Genomic DNA, 19,804 nt, shown 5'->3' with positions numbered 1-19,804 from the left:
GGTTTGACTCATGTATTCCATTTAAATTTTTGTTGCTAATGATGAAACTTAATATCCGATGATCGGAACAACTTTCTTCTTCCGCACATTTCCATTCAGAAATCCGGGAGAAAATAGCATTGTTTGCTATTGTCAAGTCAATGAAGCTGCTTCTTCTGGTATTTTTAAACGACTGAGTATCAGCGTCTTCATGTGTGTGTAGGGAATTTGATGATAAAAACTCTTCCAGATTTGTTCCTGTATTGCTTGTGCTCTCGTTAAACCATAAAACAGAATGGGCGTTGCAATCCATTGCTAGCATTAATCCGTGATTGATAGTAAAATCCCCAATGCTGCCCAGTTTTATTAAGTCGTATTATTAAGTTTTATTAAGTCGTATTTTATGTCACTATGATAGTCTAAATACATACTCACAGCAAAAGTTTTGATTCCGCGATACGTGATTTCGATTAGTACCGAGTCCTTGTTGCGGTACTGAGACATTAATACAACCTAGATTGCAAGGTTGACTACAATTATTGAAGCTCGCTTTCTTTCCGATCCTATGAAAAATATTTTATAATTAGTTAGAAAGCCACATATTTTGTTGTTGTTGTTGTTGTAAGGTTCTTGTATTAATGTTGTATTAATTTATTATTGCTTTTCATAATCGATGTATTGAATTTTGAGCTGTCGGTAGTAGCGAATGTCGGGCAGTCGTTGTTTAGTGCCATGTGTTTGCAGTCGATTTTGGATTTGGCATGTTTTTTATGATTTAGGCAGTTTATGCAGTTCATCTCCGACTCATTTCGTGGGCACTCGCTGAGCTCGTATTCCTTAGAGCAGAACGGACAAGTGTTTTTAACTCTAGTATGATAGTGGAACTTGTTGCAAAACACCTGAGAACACTACGTGGTCTGCGCTATGCAAATTCTCTCTAGCATTTTAACACCGGTTTTCAGCAATTTTATACTCAAAATTGGGTCGAATTCAATAATTATGTTCCTCTTGTTTGTTTATTTTTTATTTGTCATGATAATGTTTTGTGTAATATTTGTATTCCCAGCGAAAAGCTCTTCATTCTGTAAGCGTATTTGAGTCAGTTGCATTGTTCTTATCGATTTCGCTGGGAATATCATAAATAATTATTCTTGGAGGATATTTCTTACTGGGATTTGCTACTAACGTGTCTTTGCATTCCTTAGAGATTTCGTTATGCAGTAAGCACATCAATGTTTGCCTTTTCTTTGGTTCATTAGTAATACTTTTTATTTCTGAGATTCTGATTTTGATTGTTCTTGGATCTATTTTATCTTTTATAATGTTTTTAGTTTCTTTTCTGTTTAATTAATCTACCGGTTTGACAATTAATTTAAAGCAATGTTTATTGCCCACTTCGCTTTTGTTTTTATTGTTGTTTTTAACAGTCCGTGAATATAGCAGAATTGGTGGATCTAAATTAGCCTGCACCTGTTTTGTTGTGGTGGATTGTTCTTTGAATGCTTTTGTTTCGTTTTTCATTACGTTGAATATTTTCGTTGGTTCGCTCATTGGAGTTAGTATGTCCGTTTTGAACAATTTCTTAAATTGCCTAAATTTGACAACGTTACCCAGCAAACAAGGGTTCTCTCAAATTCGACCTCACAGTGTGTAGCCGTCGTGTTTTTTTTTTTTTTTTATAGTGAAAATACACAGTTTAGACTTGAACTTCTAAGTGTCACTAAGATACAGTGTTCTAGAAAAATGTACTTACAGAATTGCAGCTTGTTCCTAGACGTGACGCTTCCATTACTTTACCTTCAGAGGACTGTTCTTTGCGACCATTGTCCCTCCCAGAGTCAGCAATGGGAGAAGGGAAGGATTTGCTAGCCGTTGTTATATCAGTTAATCTTACTGTGAGAATGACGTTGTCTTTAAGCGCAGCTGAACAATGGATACAGTCTCACCAGCCATATTCGGACCAAAAGGATAGAATAAAAAATTACTCATTACTCTCTAAGAATTAAGGTTCACTGGAATAAATTATTCACTGTTACAAAAACAGTGCGCAATATATCTGCCGGTACTAGGTACATCCAGTTTTCTGGTTCGATACTACACAAAATCAGACTAAAAAGAGGAGCGATCAGAAGTATGTCCGTTCACGTCTCCCAGTCCTCTCTCTCTCTTTCTTTCTCTCTCTCTCTCTCTCTCTCTTTGTGTGTATGAGACACAGAGAGAGAAAATTGAGGTTGAGATGGGTGTTAAATGAGGTTGACATAGATGAATAGTGAACCGGGTAGTATTTTTGGAGTGGTTGGTCAAGTCTTGAAATAATGATTTGGTCGAAAGTTAAGAATATGGAACACAATAGACATTCATGAAAGGTAACCATACATTAGCAGCCTGAATAGATTTAGGGGTAGATAATCCGTGTATAGATATATAGAAGCATAAAGTATCACAACAACAACAACAAAAAAAAAAATTGGATGAGCAGTGCATATGCTTTGTTCCTGCAGGACTGATATTTAATTTTTGTATTAACGAGTTTTTGTATTAACGAAGTCCAGCACCCCCTGCGGCCATCTATGGCCGCAGGGGATACTGGACAGATAAAGTTGGTATGAACGATAAGGAATCAGCTGTAGCTTTAAAGATTCCAGCCATTCTTTAGAAAAGAGGAAAGTAGTCACCCGGTAAACATAGTGGAGTATAAATTCAGCACAATTCGAACAGGTTGATTAATGAACCAATGGATAGAGAAGAACGAACGCCATTTCAATATTACTAATCGAAAGTGTGTGCCTTTTTGAACTGGGAGGATTATAAACAAAAATAAGAATTAAATAAGTGTGAACGGGCTGCGTTTTAGGAGGCTGAAGAAGACAAGGATATCAAGATGTGATTTGAAGAGCCTTCTCAGATGATGTAAAATGATGATGTAAAGAAACTCTGCTGTGTTGAGAAAGATACTGTTATCTAGGATACTAAGTTTATTGTACATCTTTTAAGGGTGACGGCTTTGATTAAACTATGAGTAGACCGATGTACGTAGATCTGAATTGTCCGAGTTTCGATACGCTGTGAAAACTGGATAAAGTTCATTTAGGTTAAGTTTGGTTATGCTAGGTCGCTTGCATGTGCGCCTTTTACGGACGCTATTCCGTTTCTTTCGTTGCCGCTGTGCATGTTACAGTCCTACATTGTACCATGATTGACAATGTTTCAGACAGAGGAAAGAGACGAAATATTTGGATAATTAAACTATTATTTCATCATCTAGATGGAGACTTCGTCATCGAAGCGTTGTGCGGAGTGTTTGATGATTTCAGAATGTCACAATAAGTGACTAATAGCGGCGGAACAACCCATTCTTTACCTCCCCGTCCACCACCAAAATTTTTTTTTGTGGGGAAGATGTCATTCTGCAAGGTTTAGTGCCCTGTGTGTGTGTGTGTGTGTGTGTGTGTGTGTGTGTGTGTGTGTGTGTGTGTGTGTGTGTGTGTGTGTGTGTGTGTGTGTGTGTGCGTGCGTGCGTGCGTGCGTGTGCGCGTGTGTCCTAAACGATAATACCACAAAACTCAAGACGCGACTAACACAACTAAGCTAATAAAATTTGGGTGTGACCCTCTCGATTACTTTTTGGAATTTCCAATTCTTATGATAATGAGTATCCGCTGTTGCTACGAACCACCCTGGGTATGGATGTTTGCTATTGTCTAAGGTGAAAGATTTTCATTGCCTGGTGTGAGAACATCACATATGCTTTTTGGACCTGAAGTGACTTTAAACTGTTTCATATTTGGTCTCTAGATCAGGCTTTTCGAATAATAAAAATACCAAAGAATATATAAAATTAAAAATTATAGAAAAAAAATCAATAGTCAGTCCACCCAAGGAACGAACATACCATATATATAGTTTACCACATTACCCGGGTGGGAATCTTGTTAACAAAAACAAAAAAACAAAAACAACAACAAAAAAAAAGAGTTAATCTGTTACCAGAATGACGGAACTCGTTGTTTTGGATTTTGACGTTGTTACAAGAGATTTGAGGGGGGGGAGATATTTTGTTCTGTTCAGAATTCTCATAATAATAATAATGCCCATAAATGTCTTAAAACTGCGGACTCCCTTATATATCATTCTTCTAAATCTTTTTATAATAAATATTACATCTGATTTTATCACATTTCATCACATTTTTGTTGATTTAAAGTCTTCAGATTTTGGACGATTAAAGTGTCATGAGGAATCGGCCACATACTGGAAAGCAGATTTATGGCTGTATTTAATGAGCTTCGTTAAAAGAATTCTACTGCAATTTCTGTTCTATCTTTCATGATAGTGCGATATTTAGCCTATATCAGGAAAAAAATGCATGCCTTTTATTTCCAGAGAACAGTCAAATATAGTTAATTCCAGTTTGCCGATAATGTGAACAAGTGTTTAAGTATAAGCGAATGCTTATACTTAAACACTTAAACGTTTAAGTATAAGCGAATCTGGAACTGATAACGAGAAACATGAAATGAAATTTAAATCACGTGTTTATGTTTCGAGGAGTATTCACAGCGTTCAGTAAAATAAACTTAGATGAGGCCAGAATCGTCTCAGCATGTTCTCGCATGTATAATTCAGATTTGCTTTACCAATTCTTGTTGTGCACGCAGTTTCATAAAAGGATATTTGAAAACAATGGATGATACGAAAATGTAGTATAGTTATCGTTTTCTTTCTGGAAAGAAGTGATTACATCCCTGCTGGCAGTTATGTTTATTAAGTGTGCTGAAGCGAAAGTAATGTTTACAGACAGACCGTCTGACTAATGACGGTGTCACTATTTCACCAAGACAGATTGTAAACTTATAACATATTTAGCACCATCGGTACCGTCGACAGGGTGTAGTATAGAGGCAGCCTACCTCACGGCGCGGCTTAATAAGGGCGCTCGTTCAGCCATATTGCGGTAGGCGCCGTGTTAGCGTAGCAAGTGCGGAAAGAAGTTTTTCTAAGCTTAAACTGATTAAAAATTATTTGCGAACAGCAGTGTCCCAAGAAAGATTGGTTGGTCTAGCAACTATATCGATAGAGGCGGACATAGCTTATAATTTAAATTTGGAAGAGTTTATAAACAGTTTTATTGTGCGATATCCCCGTCGAGAAAACATTTCATTAATATTATTAAGTAATCGTTTTGCATTAATGTTCTCTTGTAATAAAAACAGAATAGCAATTGGAGATTTTCTTATATTTTCGTCTTATAATCCATCAGGGGCTATATTTAACTGTTTGCCTCAAGGCGCGATCTAATCTGGCGATGGCCCTGAGCACCATGGTTCGATATGGGTACAAGAGTCAGGATACTCTAATTTGGCGACCAAGCATGAAGCTTTTTTTTTCAAGAAATTTTATGCCTCCAAATAATCAGCAATTTATAGTCTCCCACCTGAATATCATCTGCTGTCTATTAAATCCCTGGTGGTTATCCTTGAGGCGGTACAATAAGTGACCATCTGATCTCTCTCTGAAGCCTAATACCTAAAAGGTGCATAAAATTCTTTCCAACTGGGTGTCAAAAGCTTCTGACAAATTGTTTCCTCGACGTCAAAACCAAAGAATTCAGAATAAAAATCAAAATTTCATCAGTCATTTTTGCTTCAGCTGGGGAGATTACTATCTCCTTGTTTTGGGACTCCTACGGATTAATCTTACTCGACTATCTGAAAAAAAAAGTTCGGTTTATCATTTGTTTCAAACGATAAGCCAATTGTTTATGAAGACCTACTTAAAATTTGAATATGTACTATATATAATATAAGGATCGTCGCCTGAAGTTCTTATTAAAATATGGCCCAGAAAGCGAACAAGATTTTCCAACATAAAAGCCAACATGAGCACCAAGCTTCCTAAGTGATTTTCATTTGTTCAACAAACTGAAGAACTTTCTATAATGAACATATTTTGCCTTAAAGAAAACCATCCTTCGTTTTCTGTGAGACTGGTTAATAATGAAATATTAATTTCGCCTTTGAACAGAGTTTTCTACTTAACTATTACGCAAGTCTCCGGGCGTGATAGTTATATAGAAAAACTATATTATAATATTGAAATAAAACATTATTTACACTTCTCCAGGAAATTTTGTCAACATCTCTTTTATACAGAATGTACATTGTCCAGTCAAATATTATCACTGTCCTAATAGTTCACAGGATCCCCATCGCGGTGCCGGAATTGCCACTAAGTAGCATAGCACAGACCCGATAAGAAGACCTTTGAATGTTACAGAAAATCAGTACCATGTCTTCAGGATTGTTTTCCGTACATCTGCTCGGGGTGGAGGATTCAAACACCGCATCCTTTGATGTACATAATCCCAGGGATTCAAATCTAGCTAATTCAACGGCCATGTAATACTTATAAGTCGGTGTCGTTTTTGTCTTCTGTTGAAACACAACAGCGCCAACTGGGAAGATAGTCACCATGAAAGGGCGTATGCGATCAGCTAATCGACTAAGAGATTCTCAGGAAAACATCCCTTCCCCATACTATACCGCCGCCATTACCGCTGCCTGTTTCTGCTTGACCATGGCACAGTGAGACAAAACAATTTGCATTCACCATGGACATTGGTGAACTGTTTTGCTCAGTATCCTTCCACTCTCGAAATTCATACTCACTTCCACGAACATCAAAGAATATTGGCAGTGGATACTGCCATCCTTCAATTGATTACCTAACAATCATGACTTCTTCAAAGGTGCGTCAGTTCACGTCTTTGGTCCATATTGACCAATAACTTCGAATGAATAGGACATAACCCCCCCCCCCCCCCAAGTACCAGGTATACTGACTTTCACCTTAATACGAGTGCTATCTCAATGGGTGGCATGGCTAACTGTGAAATAACGGGGATAGTCAAGATATTTTGACTGCATTGTGTACAATACCACGAACTCGTTAAGTGAACAGGAGGGGGACACAAGAGCTTATAAACTCATGTTAAAATGCTCAGGAAGCTCAGAGAAAGCAACACAGTGGCCATCTGAATTTCTTAAGGGATTCACTTTAACCGAAAGACTTCTTGTGAGTATACGTCCAATTTCTTTCTATTTCTTAAATTATAGATGATTCTTTTTTTTTTTTTCTCATTAGGGATTCTGCTGTTCATGTCTAGAGTTTGGTGCTGAAGATATACACCCACGTGGTGGCCAGGACTGTTCAAAAGGACCACCACCAGATTCAGCAGACACGGGCAAATTCATGTCAAGTGCTCATTGTTTAAGACTAAATGAAGTTTGGTGAGCAGGTTTATTTATTTTTTGGTCACTCCTTTGTAGCTTTGTATGTTTTCACACATTTTAATTATACTAATTTACTCTACTATTATTGTTGTTACTTCTATTTCGAGCTAACTGCATAAGTACAGTGCATAATGCAGTTAGAGCGAAATAGGCATTTGAGGTGGTGTATAACTATGTTCAGTCACTTATAGCACTGTTGCTGTGTTGTGTACAAAATGATCCTAAGAGAATCCTCATTATACAGTATAGGATTTATGAATTGAGCTATCGTTTGAGACACAATGTTATTAAACATTATTAAATGGTTTATTTTTTTTTATCACAAACGGTAGTTGAGTCCATAGATCTAACATAATGAGTGAGTGCTGTTCAATTACATTGAAAGAACGGTCCTCAGAGAAAGTGCGCATTTCTGATTCTTCCTAAATATACCATTCTGGTTGGTCGGTTGCTGAAATGATAATTATTGATGAGGTGGTATATTATTTTCTTTGTTGGGTGGCTGATATGGATAGCAGATAATGTCACTCGGGAATGCGATGGACATACTAGCAGACCTGTTGTTGGATCGTACTTCTTCCTATTTGATCCGCCATCTTGTTTTAACTTAGTTTTTTAACAAGTAGATAGTTGCTGGTTGATTACTAATTTTAATATAGAGAAATTTATATTTTTAGACTGCGTCACTCTATATCTAAATTAGTCTAATGAAATGTAGAGAAACCAACCATCAACTATTTTCATATCGATATTATTTCTTTCGTAGGCCGAGTTTATCTCTTATGTTTGAAGCTCCCGCAAGGTCCGATAATTTCATGAACGGTGCAGTAAACGAGATTCAGGCAAACACAATTTTAAAATCATCAAAACAAAACATTTAATTCTGGGTTAAGTGTTATACATATAAACTCAATTCTGAGAACAAAATAATATAAACATCTTAGCATAACAGGTCACAGTATCTTACAGATTCAATCTATGGGCATTCTGCTATCAGACTTATAGCTTTCACAATATCAGTTAACTTCTAATAGAGTTCAATATCACAAAATCTCTTGGTAACAAATTTTACTATTATCACACAGCAAAGTCTCAATACATTAATGGTGGCAACAACTGCTTCATAAGTATACACTTTCATACTTCATACCCCGGCTGATTTCAGCAAAAACGTTATAGTTAATGTAAGGAATATCAGGAGGAATCACACATATATCTCTGCACTGAAGTAACATATAATTGGGCAGTTCTTACCGGGTAAATCCTTTGCTCATCAACATCACTATGGGCACACTTTATAACTATATTTATTTAGCACACTATGGCAACACTAATTAGAATAAATCTTCTTAATGATAACTGAACTATTAAAGGTCGCACTTCACGGGAATAGACGTAGTTGGATAAAGGAAAATGCTCATTCCTTCTTTAACACTATTCGACCAATTCAGCACTCTGTAAAAGTTCCATGAAACTAATGGAACACGCAGTAATTCTTTAACTTCTAGAATTATTCCTCAGTTGCCTAATACTTTTCCGGTACTTTAATAGCTTAATTACAGCACTAAGATTCTAGACACAGCAATCCTTTGCATTCACTTTTTTGCTGCTACTCCTAGTATTCTCCTCGTCTGCCTGTGCTATACTAAATGCTCTCGGGTCCCTGAATGGTCGGTCCTGATAAAGAAAAGAGCCTCGGTTAATAATACCACCAATAACATTACTGAGAGGATGGGTGAAGCACTAGTGTTTTTCATATTCCCCTTTATCTGTAATGAGAGTTGTTTGGGAGTGGGAGATTTGTGAGCAGTTAAGCTCGCCCTCTGAGGGCAGTTGTGTTAGCTATGATCGGTTGAGAGAAGAATATCCTTCGGTCTTTTGTGTTTGTAGTAATCAGTCTCGTTGTAATTGACAGCTTGTACTATTAGTGGGTTTGAATGTGAACTTGACTTCACGAAGAATTTTTCTGCAAGATCACGAAGAAGGGAGGAGATGTATGGAGTGCCGGTTTCTCGGTGAATCTGTGAATTTCTGACGAACTACATTGCATCCAGGATCATCCTAAGGCGTTTATTTTGGATTCGCTGTAATTTTGAAATGTTTGATCTTGAAGTGTGACTCCATGCTGGTGAGGCGTAGGTAATGACTGGACGTATTAATTGCTTCTTTACCATCCGGTAAAGAAGCAATTTATTATGTAGGTTCAATTTGCTCTTACGGTTGATCAATGGGTAGAGCTGAGCTATGACTTTGGAAGATTTGGAGCAAATGAGATTGATGTGTTTGTTGAAAAGGAGTTTCTTATCCATTAATACCCCAAGATATTTGGTCTCTGATTGCCATGGGATCTTTTGACCAAAGAGCAGAATGTCTTCTTTGTTGCAGATTTTTCTTCTTGAAAACATTATGGCTGAGCTTTTGAGGGGGGTTCACTTGAATCCTCCAGTTGGTGAACCAGTTTGCTAGCTCATTGATACTTCCTTGAAGTCTAGTGATTGCTAGGCGAGGGCTGAGTGATCTAGCTAGAATAGCGGTGTCGTCGGCATAAAGGGCCGTAGTAGTTGTTCTTGGATTGAGAGGATTATCTGCTATGTAAGTTGTGAAAAGTATTGGGGCCAGAAGAGAACCTTGAGGTACTCCCGCCAGAATTTTGCGCCTTGAAGAAACAATTCCGTTGAGTTTTACTTGATGTATCTTTCATTGATATATGAATATATGAGTTTCACTAGTTTAATTGGGATATTGTTTTCAATTAGTTTGAAGATAAGGCCTTGATGCCAGACCTTATCAAAGGCCTTGGCAACATCCAAAAACACAGCAGCAGTGTGAAGGTGCCAGTTAAAACCGTGAGTGATATGTTCTGTTAGTCGGTGAATTTGTTGCACCGTGTTGTGAGCTTTGCGAAACCCAAATTGCTCATTTGGGATTATTTTCTGTTGGTCCACTGCTGATTGTAGTCTTGATAGGATGACCTTTTCTGTTACTTTGCCAAGACAGGAAAGAAGACTGATTGGCCTGTAGCTTTGGGGAAGTTGTGGGTTATTACCAGGCTTTTTCAGAATTATAATGTCCGCGATTTTCCAATCTGTGGGAAAGTAATGGAATCTTAAAATGGAATTGGTAATATTAACTAGATGAATTATGGCTTTCTGTGGGAGTAGCTTTATTATTCTATTGGTAATGCCGTCAGGGCCAGGGGCCTTTTTATTCTTCGGATGGGAAATGATATTTATTATTTCTGTTGGTGATGTGGGGTGATGTTTTCTGAATCATCTTTAGGCTGACTTAGTGCATTTCTAACTTTACGATGAATTTTGTGAATAAGATTGACATTTAAATTTGCGTAAGATGGGCTGCATTGATTTTCCAGATTGTCAATTAGGGCTTCTACTTTTTCTTCATCTGTATGTGCAATTCCAAGATTGGTCTTTAAAGGGGGAAGCGGTTGTCTTTTGGTACGAAGAGATTTTACAAACTTCCACATGGAGTTATCTTCTGGGTTGATTTCTTTGAGTTTGGTTTCCCATTTGGAGTTCCTGTGGATCTGGAGGGCTTCTCGAACCTGTCTGTTCAAAGTGTTTAAGGTTGCTTTGTCCTGCGGGGATCTAGTATTGTGATATCGCTTTCTGGCCTTATTTTTCTTATTTTTGGCCCTGATCAGGTCCATTATCTCTTCTGGGATCCAGTTAGGAGCGTGGAAGACAGTGGTTTGAGCGACTGATGCTATTGCGGAGTTGATTTGCCTAGTTAAATCGTTTACAGCTTGATCTATTTCTTCTTTTTTACGAATGACAGGGGGCGGACCGATGTGGACCGGGAGAACCTTAGAGAGCTTGTCCCATGGTATGAAAGAATGATGGGGAGAGAGCTGATCTTGAAGTCCTAACCTGGGTAGGATGGGATTATGATCTGAGTTAAGCTCTTCTACTGTCTCCAGCTGGTATTGATATTTGATGTTTCTGAGGATAACTATGTCTAATACATCAGAACTTCCTGATGGGCTCAGTGGGTCCAGCTACTATTGATGAGTTGAGTAACGTATAGTTGAATAAGGTACGGCCTTTGGAGTTGATTGACGAACTGAACCAGGCCGTGTGTTTGGAGTTTAGGTCTCCTACTATAATTATGGAATCCGTGGAGACGAGGATGCAGTCTAAGTCTGCTGTCAATAGTGAAATACTGGGAGGGTTGTACGCTGCATAGATTTTGAGTTTGCTTGCGTTATTAGTGTGCACCTCCACACCCGTCACCTCAAGGTTTAGAGTTTGGGGGTTAGTCAGTGCTTTGTGGCTTAAATAATTTTTGATAAAAATAGCTGTGCCTCCTCCACTAGAATTAAGTCTGTCTGTCCTGTATAAAATATAGCCTCTTAGTTTTGGATTGTTTGATGGTCTGAGGTGGGATTCACTGATCAAGATTATGTCTGGATTGTATCTTTTTGCAAATTCTTGCAGCTCGAGAATTTTATTTGTTAAGCCATTGGCATTCCATGCTGTTATCATGAGAGAATTTGGTTTAAATTTTTTAAACATTATAGAGAGCTGTTAATGTGGATTGCGTTTCTAGGTAGAATCTTTTTCTGGAGGATGGTGAGGTGCTTGCTTTGCTGAATTCATGCAGCATTGTTGCAAGTGACGAGGTTAAAGCTGATGTGAGATTAGAGCTTGTTCGCTCTTGTGATGAAAAAGTCTGGGTTCTTACCGCTTCCGCATATGATTTGGACATGGATGAGGGTCGAGTGCCTTCCTGTGTTGTCGAATGTGAGGCATTATGATCTGGAGGGCGAACTGCTTGGTTGTGTGTTGTGTCATTGCTTGTAGGAACGTGGTTAGTTCTTGTTGATCCACGGTTTTTTGGATGGAAAAGGCAACCCTTTAATTAGAGGGATGTGGTCCTCTACAGTTGGCACAAGCAGGTGTGGATCTGGGTTTGGTGCAGGAGTTAGTTTGGTGACCCTCACCGCATTTTAGGCATTCTATATGCAGCTCTGCACAGTTTTTGGGCATGCCCGAATCTGTGGCACTGCCCTGCCGATGCCTTCTTCCTTAGAGGTTCGGTTGTAATTTTAAGCTTACAAATGTCCGTAACTTCATAGATGCTTTTTTGTGTGTTGGAGATTTCGACCAACACCAGTGGCATTGGTGTTTTATCTGATCTCAACATTCTACTCACTTTGGTTGGAGTCAATCCTTGATTGATGAGGTCAGCTGTGATCTCATCAGTGTGATACCCTCAGCCTCTCAGAACTACTTTTAAGTTCTTCTCGCTAGCTAGCGCAAATGTGTGGAAGGGCAATTTAGTTGTGAAGCATTTTCGTCATCAAGCGATAATCAGTGACAGTGATAGGGTGAATCTTTACACCCTCTTCAGTATTTCTTGCCCAGGAAAAATTTATATTTTGTTCTCCTAGGGATCTTGAGACTGAGGTCCATTTGTCTTTATCTCGAAGGATGACTGGAGGGACCTTTTCTTTTCTATCTTGGGTGGTCTGATTTTGTTGAGTTGTTACATCAACTTCCAATCCACCTTCCGATGTTCTGCGTCTTTTATTAGAATGTTCTTCATGAGAACAATCGAACTGTCAGGGAGTCTTTGAAGGTGGAACAGGTGTAATGTCCTCTTCAATGTCCAAATCGTCATCTTCAGTGTCATTTACTTGAGTGAAGAGATTCAAGCAACCAGGATAATCTGTTTCAAATTTCTTTAGGAGGAATTTGAGAATGTCAAGTGACATATCTTTGTTTAACTGTTGAATGGCGTCTTTGATATCGTTTACATTCTCCATTCTTGAATAGGTATAAAATATTTACAATGGCGAAGAGAACAGGCTAGGGCCAGAAAATTGTATCAAAAGTCAAAGTCTTACCTCGTGAATACGAGGTAAGACTTTGACTTTTGATACAATTTTCTGGCGCAAACAAAGCAGATTCACAATATCCAAAACTCACTAATCACCACTTAAATGCGAGACTACAATGCGATCCGCCATTTTTTTCGAGCCTCGGTTTTCTCCGCTCCTCGCTTATATACCTTCTTTCTTTTTCACGCCTAAATTGTTTCTCACGCTCTAGCTTATGTCAATCGTTTTCTCCCTTCAATACAATATCTGGTGATTCAAGCACGCGCCAACTATTTCTAGCTCGTCTCCATAGTAACAAACAAAATAAAATAAAAACGGAAATATTGCATAACATTATACCTTTACATACTGGTAGTGACAAATAAAAACTAAAATATTATAATTCACATAAGGCATATTAAATTTATATATACAATTTCTCATAATATTAAATCAGGAATAAATAAAATAAACAGAATAATATTTCAATACAAGGTCTTATCATTGAATTAATAAATATTTTAATAAAAAAAACTCAAAGGTAATTATATGAATAATAGTTTATAATAAGAGATTTTCATTAAATATTTACAAATGTAGTCTTTGCCATGGTGGATTATGCTGGATTCTGAAGGGAGTATTAATAATTTAAATTTCTCTTCATTCAGAATCCAACACTGTCATCTCGTTCATCCGGAATAATGTTATGCACACCCATTGTTAAAAACAACAACAAAAAAAAAACAAAAAAAAACATCATCAGCAGATGATAAACATGGCTTATTAATACTGGTTTTAATTATATTTTCCCTTCTCATATATCATATTTCATATTATTTTTAGTAAAATTGTTATAATTAACTCATCGACCACACCTATAATATTATAAGTACTTGATAGTTGCATAAATCTGTCTTCAAATTATTCTTCTTTTATTTTTATTTCAATGAAAGGTGTCCGCTGGTGTGAGTTTACATAAGCTTCTTATTTGAACCATTTTCATTCACACCATGGTGTTAGGAAAAAACAGCCATGGCACCCATCTCAATAAGATATAGGACCTCTTTTCGCTTCGATGACTACAGAAATCCTACAGGGCATACTTTTCACATGCGTACGATGGCGATTAATGGGAATTTTGGACTGTTCTTACTGTAGATATGTAATGAGGTCCTGGATTGTTGTGGAGCTGGCGTCTCTTCTTCACCTTGTCAGACGCTCCAATTCCTCCCACAGATGTTTAATAGGGTTGAGATCAGGGCTCTGAAGAGATCAGTCAAGTGTGCTAACGTTCATGTACACAAACCACTCAGTTACAGCAACAGCCTTATGACACGGTGCATTGTCTTGCTGGAAGAGACAATAGTCCCTTCCATAGAAACGCAACAAAGTAGGGCATTGTATTGTCCAGAATGTTCAGATACCTCTCAGAGTTCAACCTTCGTAACACCACAAACAGCGGTCAGAGGAAAAACAGGACCACCTCCGAATTTTATAGTTGGGGTTACGCGCTCTGGTAAGAGACATTCACCGGGCATCCGCCACATTCAAACCTGTCCATCTGCTCGGTAGTGGGCATTGCATGATTCGTCGCTCATAACACAGCTTTCTAAGTTTCCATGTCCCACTGTACATGCCCTTTGCACCACTGAAGACAACGCTGCATGTTGGTTCGGGTGATGTGGAGCTTGCATATTGCGGTCCTACCATGGGAACCTATTTTGTGAACCTCGGTTCTGAATGTTTTTGTGCCGATTCGTGTTCCAGTCTATGGCCGGAACGCCGCATTCAACGTGTCGGCCGACTAATGGCAGTTTTTACATATTATCCTTCGTTGCACCCTACGGTCCATTGCGGGTAGCACTTCCTGTGCTTTCATCTCAGTGTGATATTGCTGATTGTCGACCTGGGATACCCAATTTGTCAAGAATTTGCTGAACAGATAGGCCTGCAACATGGCATCCCATCACAACGCCTCTTTCAAACTCCGTCAGTTCTCTTCGCGCAGTCATTTCACCCGGACACAGCTGCAATGACTTCAGAGCATCATATTCCTTCAGTTTATTCCGGATACAACATGTAACCGGAATAAATTGAAGAAACCGGAAAAGAAAGGTTTTCTTATAATAAATCGTTTTCGTATAATTTTTCTTTACATTTATTAACAGATAATTGTGCACTAAACACTTTGAAATAAACTTCGTTGCATTATAATAAGTTCCTGCATAGCCATTTCGGTAGCGATGACGCTTTTGTTGAAATAATTTGTCTGAATCCTGTAAGATACGAGGAACGTTTTAAAAAACCATTTTGACGGAAATTGCCTTAATAAAAGTCATATGGAGATAGCAGATTTTTTTCCCCTTGGAAGCTCGAATTTCTCTCTCACCAAACCTACCAGAAAACATACAAATATTGATAGACATTACAAACAACGAAGAATGGATTGATTGCGCTTTTATTATCAAAATGAATTTTATAATCAAGTTGGATGGATGGATACGGACCAAGAAATTAATGTAAAAAGTGGAAGACAATGTATATTACATTATCTTTAAGTATTAGTTGTGACATAATTTTGTTTATTTTCTTATCGTCTCTTTGGATATATTTCTTTCAATCTGTTCTGTGTAAAATGGGTTGAAAAATAAATATTTAGATATATGCTTCATCTAAATATTTTGTAAATATATCTTTTATATTTAGGTACACAGTTAATGCTATTCAGCAACCAGTCATCGAACATACTGTATATGTGCAAGTTTACTTTCGACAGGAAGTAAAAAATGGATCTTATATATGGGTAGACATGACCAAAGGTAAAGAATTTATACTAGGAACGCATCATCCATTTCAGCATGATGAGAATAAAACGGTAATCATAATTTATTAAGTTAGTACTATTAAACATTTGAAAGCAAACATGCAATTTTAATATTAAGTTCAGCTTTTAACACTGATGTTAAATGCTTGAGAAGGAAACAATTTTTATTAATTTCTGTTAATTGACTTTTCCTCTTCATATACATCGATATTTGCTTCTGATTATAAATAAATTGATAAACCTTCTTCCTTCTCTTTTGCACGTCAGTTCCATATTATTTCAGTTTTTTCTGCTAGATAGTTGCAGGATTAGCATTTCAGATAGCTAAAATAACTTTACGAGCAAAACATTTTTATGAAAGGTAGAATAATACAGTGAAGCCGAAATGTTTTTTTAAAAAAAATTTTAGTAGCCATTTCACGTATGTTTGATTACTTTTCCAGTAAGTGATTTCTGAAGTTATCGTTATTCTTTTAAAAAAATTGAACTGAATTATCAACTTCAAATCTAATCTTTTCTATGGAGCTCTCTCTATCTCACTCTGTAGTTGCATTTAATTTTATAGTCTTAACTCGTCGTTTTTCACTTTCTCTAAGATTCCCAACACTTGATGAAAAACCAATGCGATTACATATGCTCTCTGATTCCATGGAAAGAAACCCATTTCGTGTTTGACCACATTTTATGTGGTCAAGAATGAAATAAACAGTCGTCTATTTTATTATTGACCATCACTTGAGAATTCCTTATAAAGAAATATTCCTTATAAACAATTGCCATGATTTAAGAATTCCTTATAAATGTTTTTTGCATTCTAGATGAGATTCGATCCTAAGTGTGTAGAGGATTAACCGCCCAGTTGTATCATTAATTCAGTTTCTGTGAAGACAAATTACTTGACCGTGGCAGCTTAATGCGTATAACATACCAGGAGAAGATAAGACGAGATTAGACCATATTTTTACACTCATTTATTTTTTCATACAAGTTATAATCAAATCTTTATCTTTAGTTTCTGCGCATTTCTAATTCAAACAACAGTATTTAATCGTTTTATTTTATTTAATTTCAGGCGCCTCGTGGCCTGAAATCGTGAGGATGCTGCAACTTTCGAAATATACATACGCACGTGACACTGTAAGTACAGTGCATACGCGTTTGGATAAAATATCAAAATTATGGTAAACATTTAAAAAAAAAATTAAACATGAAAAAATATAATTTATTATCTATAAAATTATACAGTTTGGTATAATTCAAAATTACTTAAAAATAAAATATATTCTTCTTGTTTAGTTTCATGAAAAAATATTGTTTATTATCGATAAAATTATACAGTTTAGTATAATTCAAAATTACTTAAAAATAAAATCCATTATCATAACTCCAATAATGTTCTAAAATAAAAACTTATAACAAATGTTGTCTTTAATTGTAATGTCCAAATATTTAAAGAGACGGAGTAAACACGATAAGCACTACGAACACTCTACTACCGGCGCAAACTGCATTTAAACAATAGTGGAACTGCGCGACGGACAGTGCCGCATTACGCTAATAGCTCGCATCTCACTATGATGTGCATATGCTTGCTCGCGTAGCAATATGACACTGTGGTAAATAGTGCTGCTAGCGTCCTTCGCCCTCCTAAGTGCAACAAGATGGATTTTTATTATTTTTTATAGAAAATAATGGAATTGTATAGGATTGTCGATAATAAATATATAATGCAGCATATGGGGATGGATATAGGGTTGGTGAAATGGATAGAAGGGTGGTTGACGGAGAGATATCAGAGAATGGTTTATTCAGGAGTAGAGTCCAGAAGACGGCCTGTGACTAGTGGTGTGCCACAAGGATCTGTTCTTGGACCACTGCTGTTTAATTTGTTCATTAATGATATAGGAAAGGATCTGAGAGGAACAGTTCATTTGTTTGCGGATGATGCAAAGTTGGGTAGGGCAATAGTGAATGCAGATGATGTCAAAATTTTGCAGGATGATTTGGATAGATTTGAGGTCTGGGCTAAGGAGAATGGATGTCAATTTAATGTGGCAAAATATAAGGTTATACAATATGGGGTGAAAAGATTAGCAGCAGTTTACTACATTGGTGGAACTGTACTCCAGGAAATTGATGAGGCATGAGCTTTAGGAGTGTTGGTGGATAAGGAGTTGAAGTTTATGGGGCACACTGCAAAAGTGGCCAAATCAGCTCATCAAATCACTTTGGTTGCTGAAGAATACTTTGACAAGCAGATTATTGTTCCTCTGTATCGAGCCTTGATAAGACCCCATCTCGACTACTGTGCTCAGATTTGGTCACCTAGGTTTCTTCTTGATGGGGAGCAGGTTGAGAGGATCCAGAGGCGAGTGACCAAGATGATAGCAGGTCTGTGGAATGAACCTTATGAGAACAGGTTAAGGATTTGTGGGTTGCAAAATTGGTTGATAGGCAGAGGAGGGGAGATATGGTTGAGGCATTCAAATTACTGAAGGGTTTCTATAAAATTAATTCAGAAGATATTTTTGAGAACAGGGCTAGTTGTGGGAGGACTAGGGGACATCCATGGAAACTGGGAAAAAGTGTGGTTGGTAAGGTTGTTAGAGCTGGGTTCTTTACTTTTAGAGTGGTGAATGAGTGGAATGGGCTGCCATAGTCTGTGGTGGATGCTGTGACAGTGAATGAGTTTAAGGCGAGGTATGATAGATACTGTATAAATGTCGAATACTTGTGATGAACATGATTTGAGGCCTCCCTCGATAAGTCTAAGGACTCCCTGGAGTTGCCGGTAATAATAATAATAAAATTATATATTACAAGCAAATATAAATAAATTAATAAATATATTTATATATCGAGAAAAATTGATTGTGCTGCAGTTCTGTAGTACCTTTTGCACGAGCCGCCCCTGTTTAAGATACCTTTAAAAATAGTAGCTATAAAAGAAGACTTCAAATATTGTAGTTTTGTTTTGTACCTAAAGCACTGGTAATCGTATAGGAACATCATTCATTTATCTGATGAATGATGTTCCGCAGAGAGTTACTTCTTGTGTGCAACTAGAAATTGAAATTTCAAATTGTTTAAATTGATTTACGGCATAAATTAATCACCCAAATTTGTTAATTTAATTAATTTTTTTTCAGACTGTCATATCTTATAAAGCTGAAAAACCTTCTGAGAGTTCCATTACAATCAAATATAAAAATCAAAGACTTCTAATACCGGAACGATTCACTCATTTTGATCCCGAGAAACGTCCAATTGAAGTGCAGGTAATACATGTTTTACAAAAGAGAAAGTAAACCAGTTAACAGAAATGCTCTATTCCAAATTTATCTTAACAAGTTTTATCATTAATAGCATTAATTAATCATTCAGTTTCGTAAACAGTTTAATTAATTTATCGACATTCTATATCTACGATTTATCCATTGCAACGTTTTTTACGGTTTCCCATTTTTGAAAAATTTTGTAAACATCAAGAAGAAAATTCTATAACTTGTTTAGATTGTCAGCTTCTGTGTTTTCTGTATTTGTCTTTTTTTTTTTCATTCAGAAAGCATCGCCTATTATGGTTATAATGTCGTCGTGTTTAAAAAAAATACATTTGTTTTTAGCAGTCATTTGCCTATATGAGAATTAGTAGAATTAATAGATATTCAAAACATTTGTGAGAGACATTTGCTATAAGATCAACTATATTTATTAAGCTATTTATGCAGAAAGTAGCGTTTTTCTTTGACTTTAATGCTTTTTTGAGACAAGAGTGAGAAATAAGTGGACCAAGGATAATATAAGTCTTAAGATGTGTTTTTTGTGCTAGAAAATATACTGTTAGGATGAGGCGGAGATAACCGCCACTTT

The 19,804-nt window shown here is 36.9% G+C and overlaps 1 protein-coding gene across 4 annotated transcripts in view; it reads left to right on the top strand.

The window, feature by feature from the left end:
• Positions 1-19,804, top strand: part of LOC150101363 (hapless 2-like) — a 79,356-nt gene that overhangs the window by 13,236 nt on the left and 46,316 nt on the right. For 3 of the 4 annotated variants that reach the window (XM_090400943.1, XM_090400942.1, XM_090400941.1), the window contains 3 exons: positions 7,123-7,268; positions 15,817-15,985; positions 19,084-19,212. In XM_090400943.1, the coding sequence (XP_090257069.1) occupies positions 7,231-7,268; positions 15,817-15,985; positions 19,084-19,212 (336 nt within the window). In that variant the 5' untranslated portion in view covers positions 7,123-7,230. Of the gene's footprint in view, positions 1-7,122; positions 7,269-15,816; positions 15,986-17,006; positions 17,072-19,083; positions 19,213-19,804 lie in introns of those variants that run through there. The other variant, XM_090400944.1, reaches the window with a different exon arrangement.

The sequence above is a fragment of the Typopeltis vanoorti genome, chromosome 11 (genome assembly GCF_054136105.1).
Source record: "Typopeltis vanoorti isolate ZY-2024b chromosome 11, IOZ_Tvanoo_1.0, whole genome shotgun sequence".
In the NCBI taxonomy this organism is placed as follows: Eukaryota; Metazoa; Arthropoda; class Arachnida; order Uropygi; family Thelyphonidae; genus Typopeltis; species Typopeltis vanoorti.
Note: the sequence above shows the minus strand (reverse complement) of the source record. Positions and strands in the feature narration are given on the sequence as shown.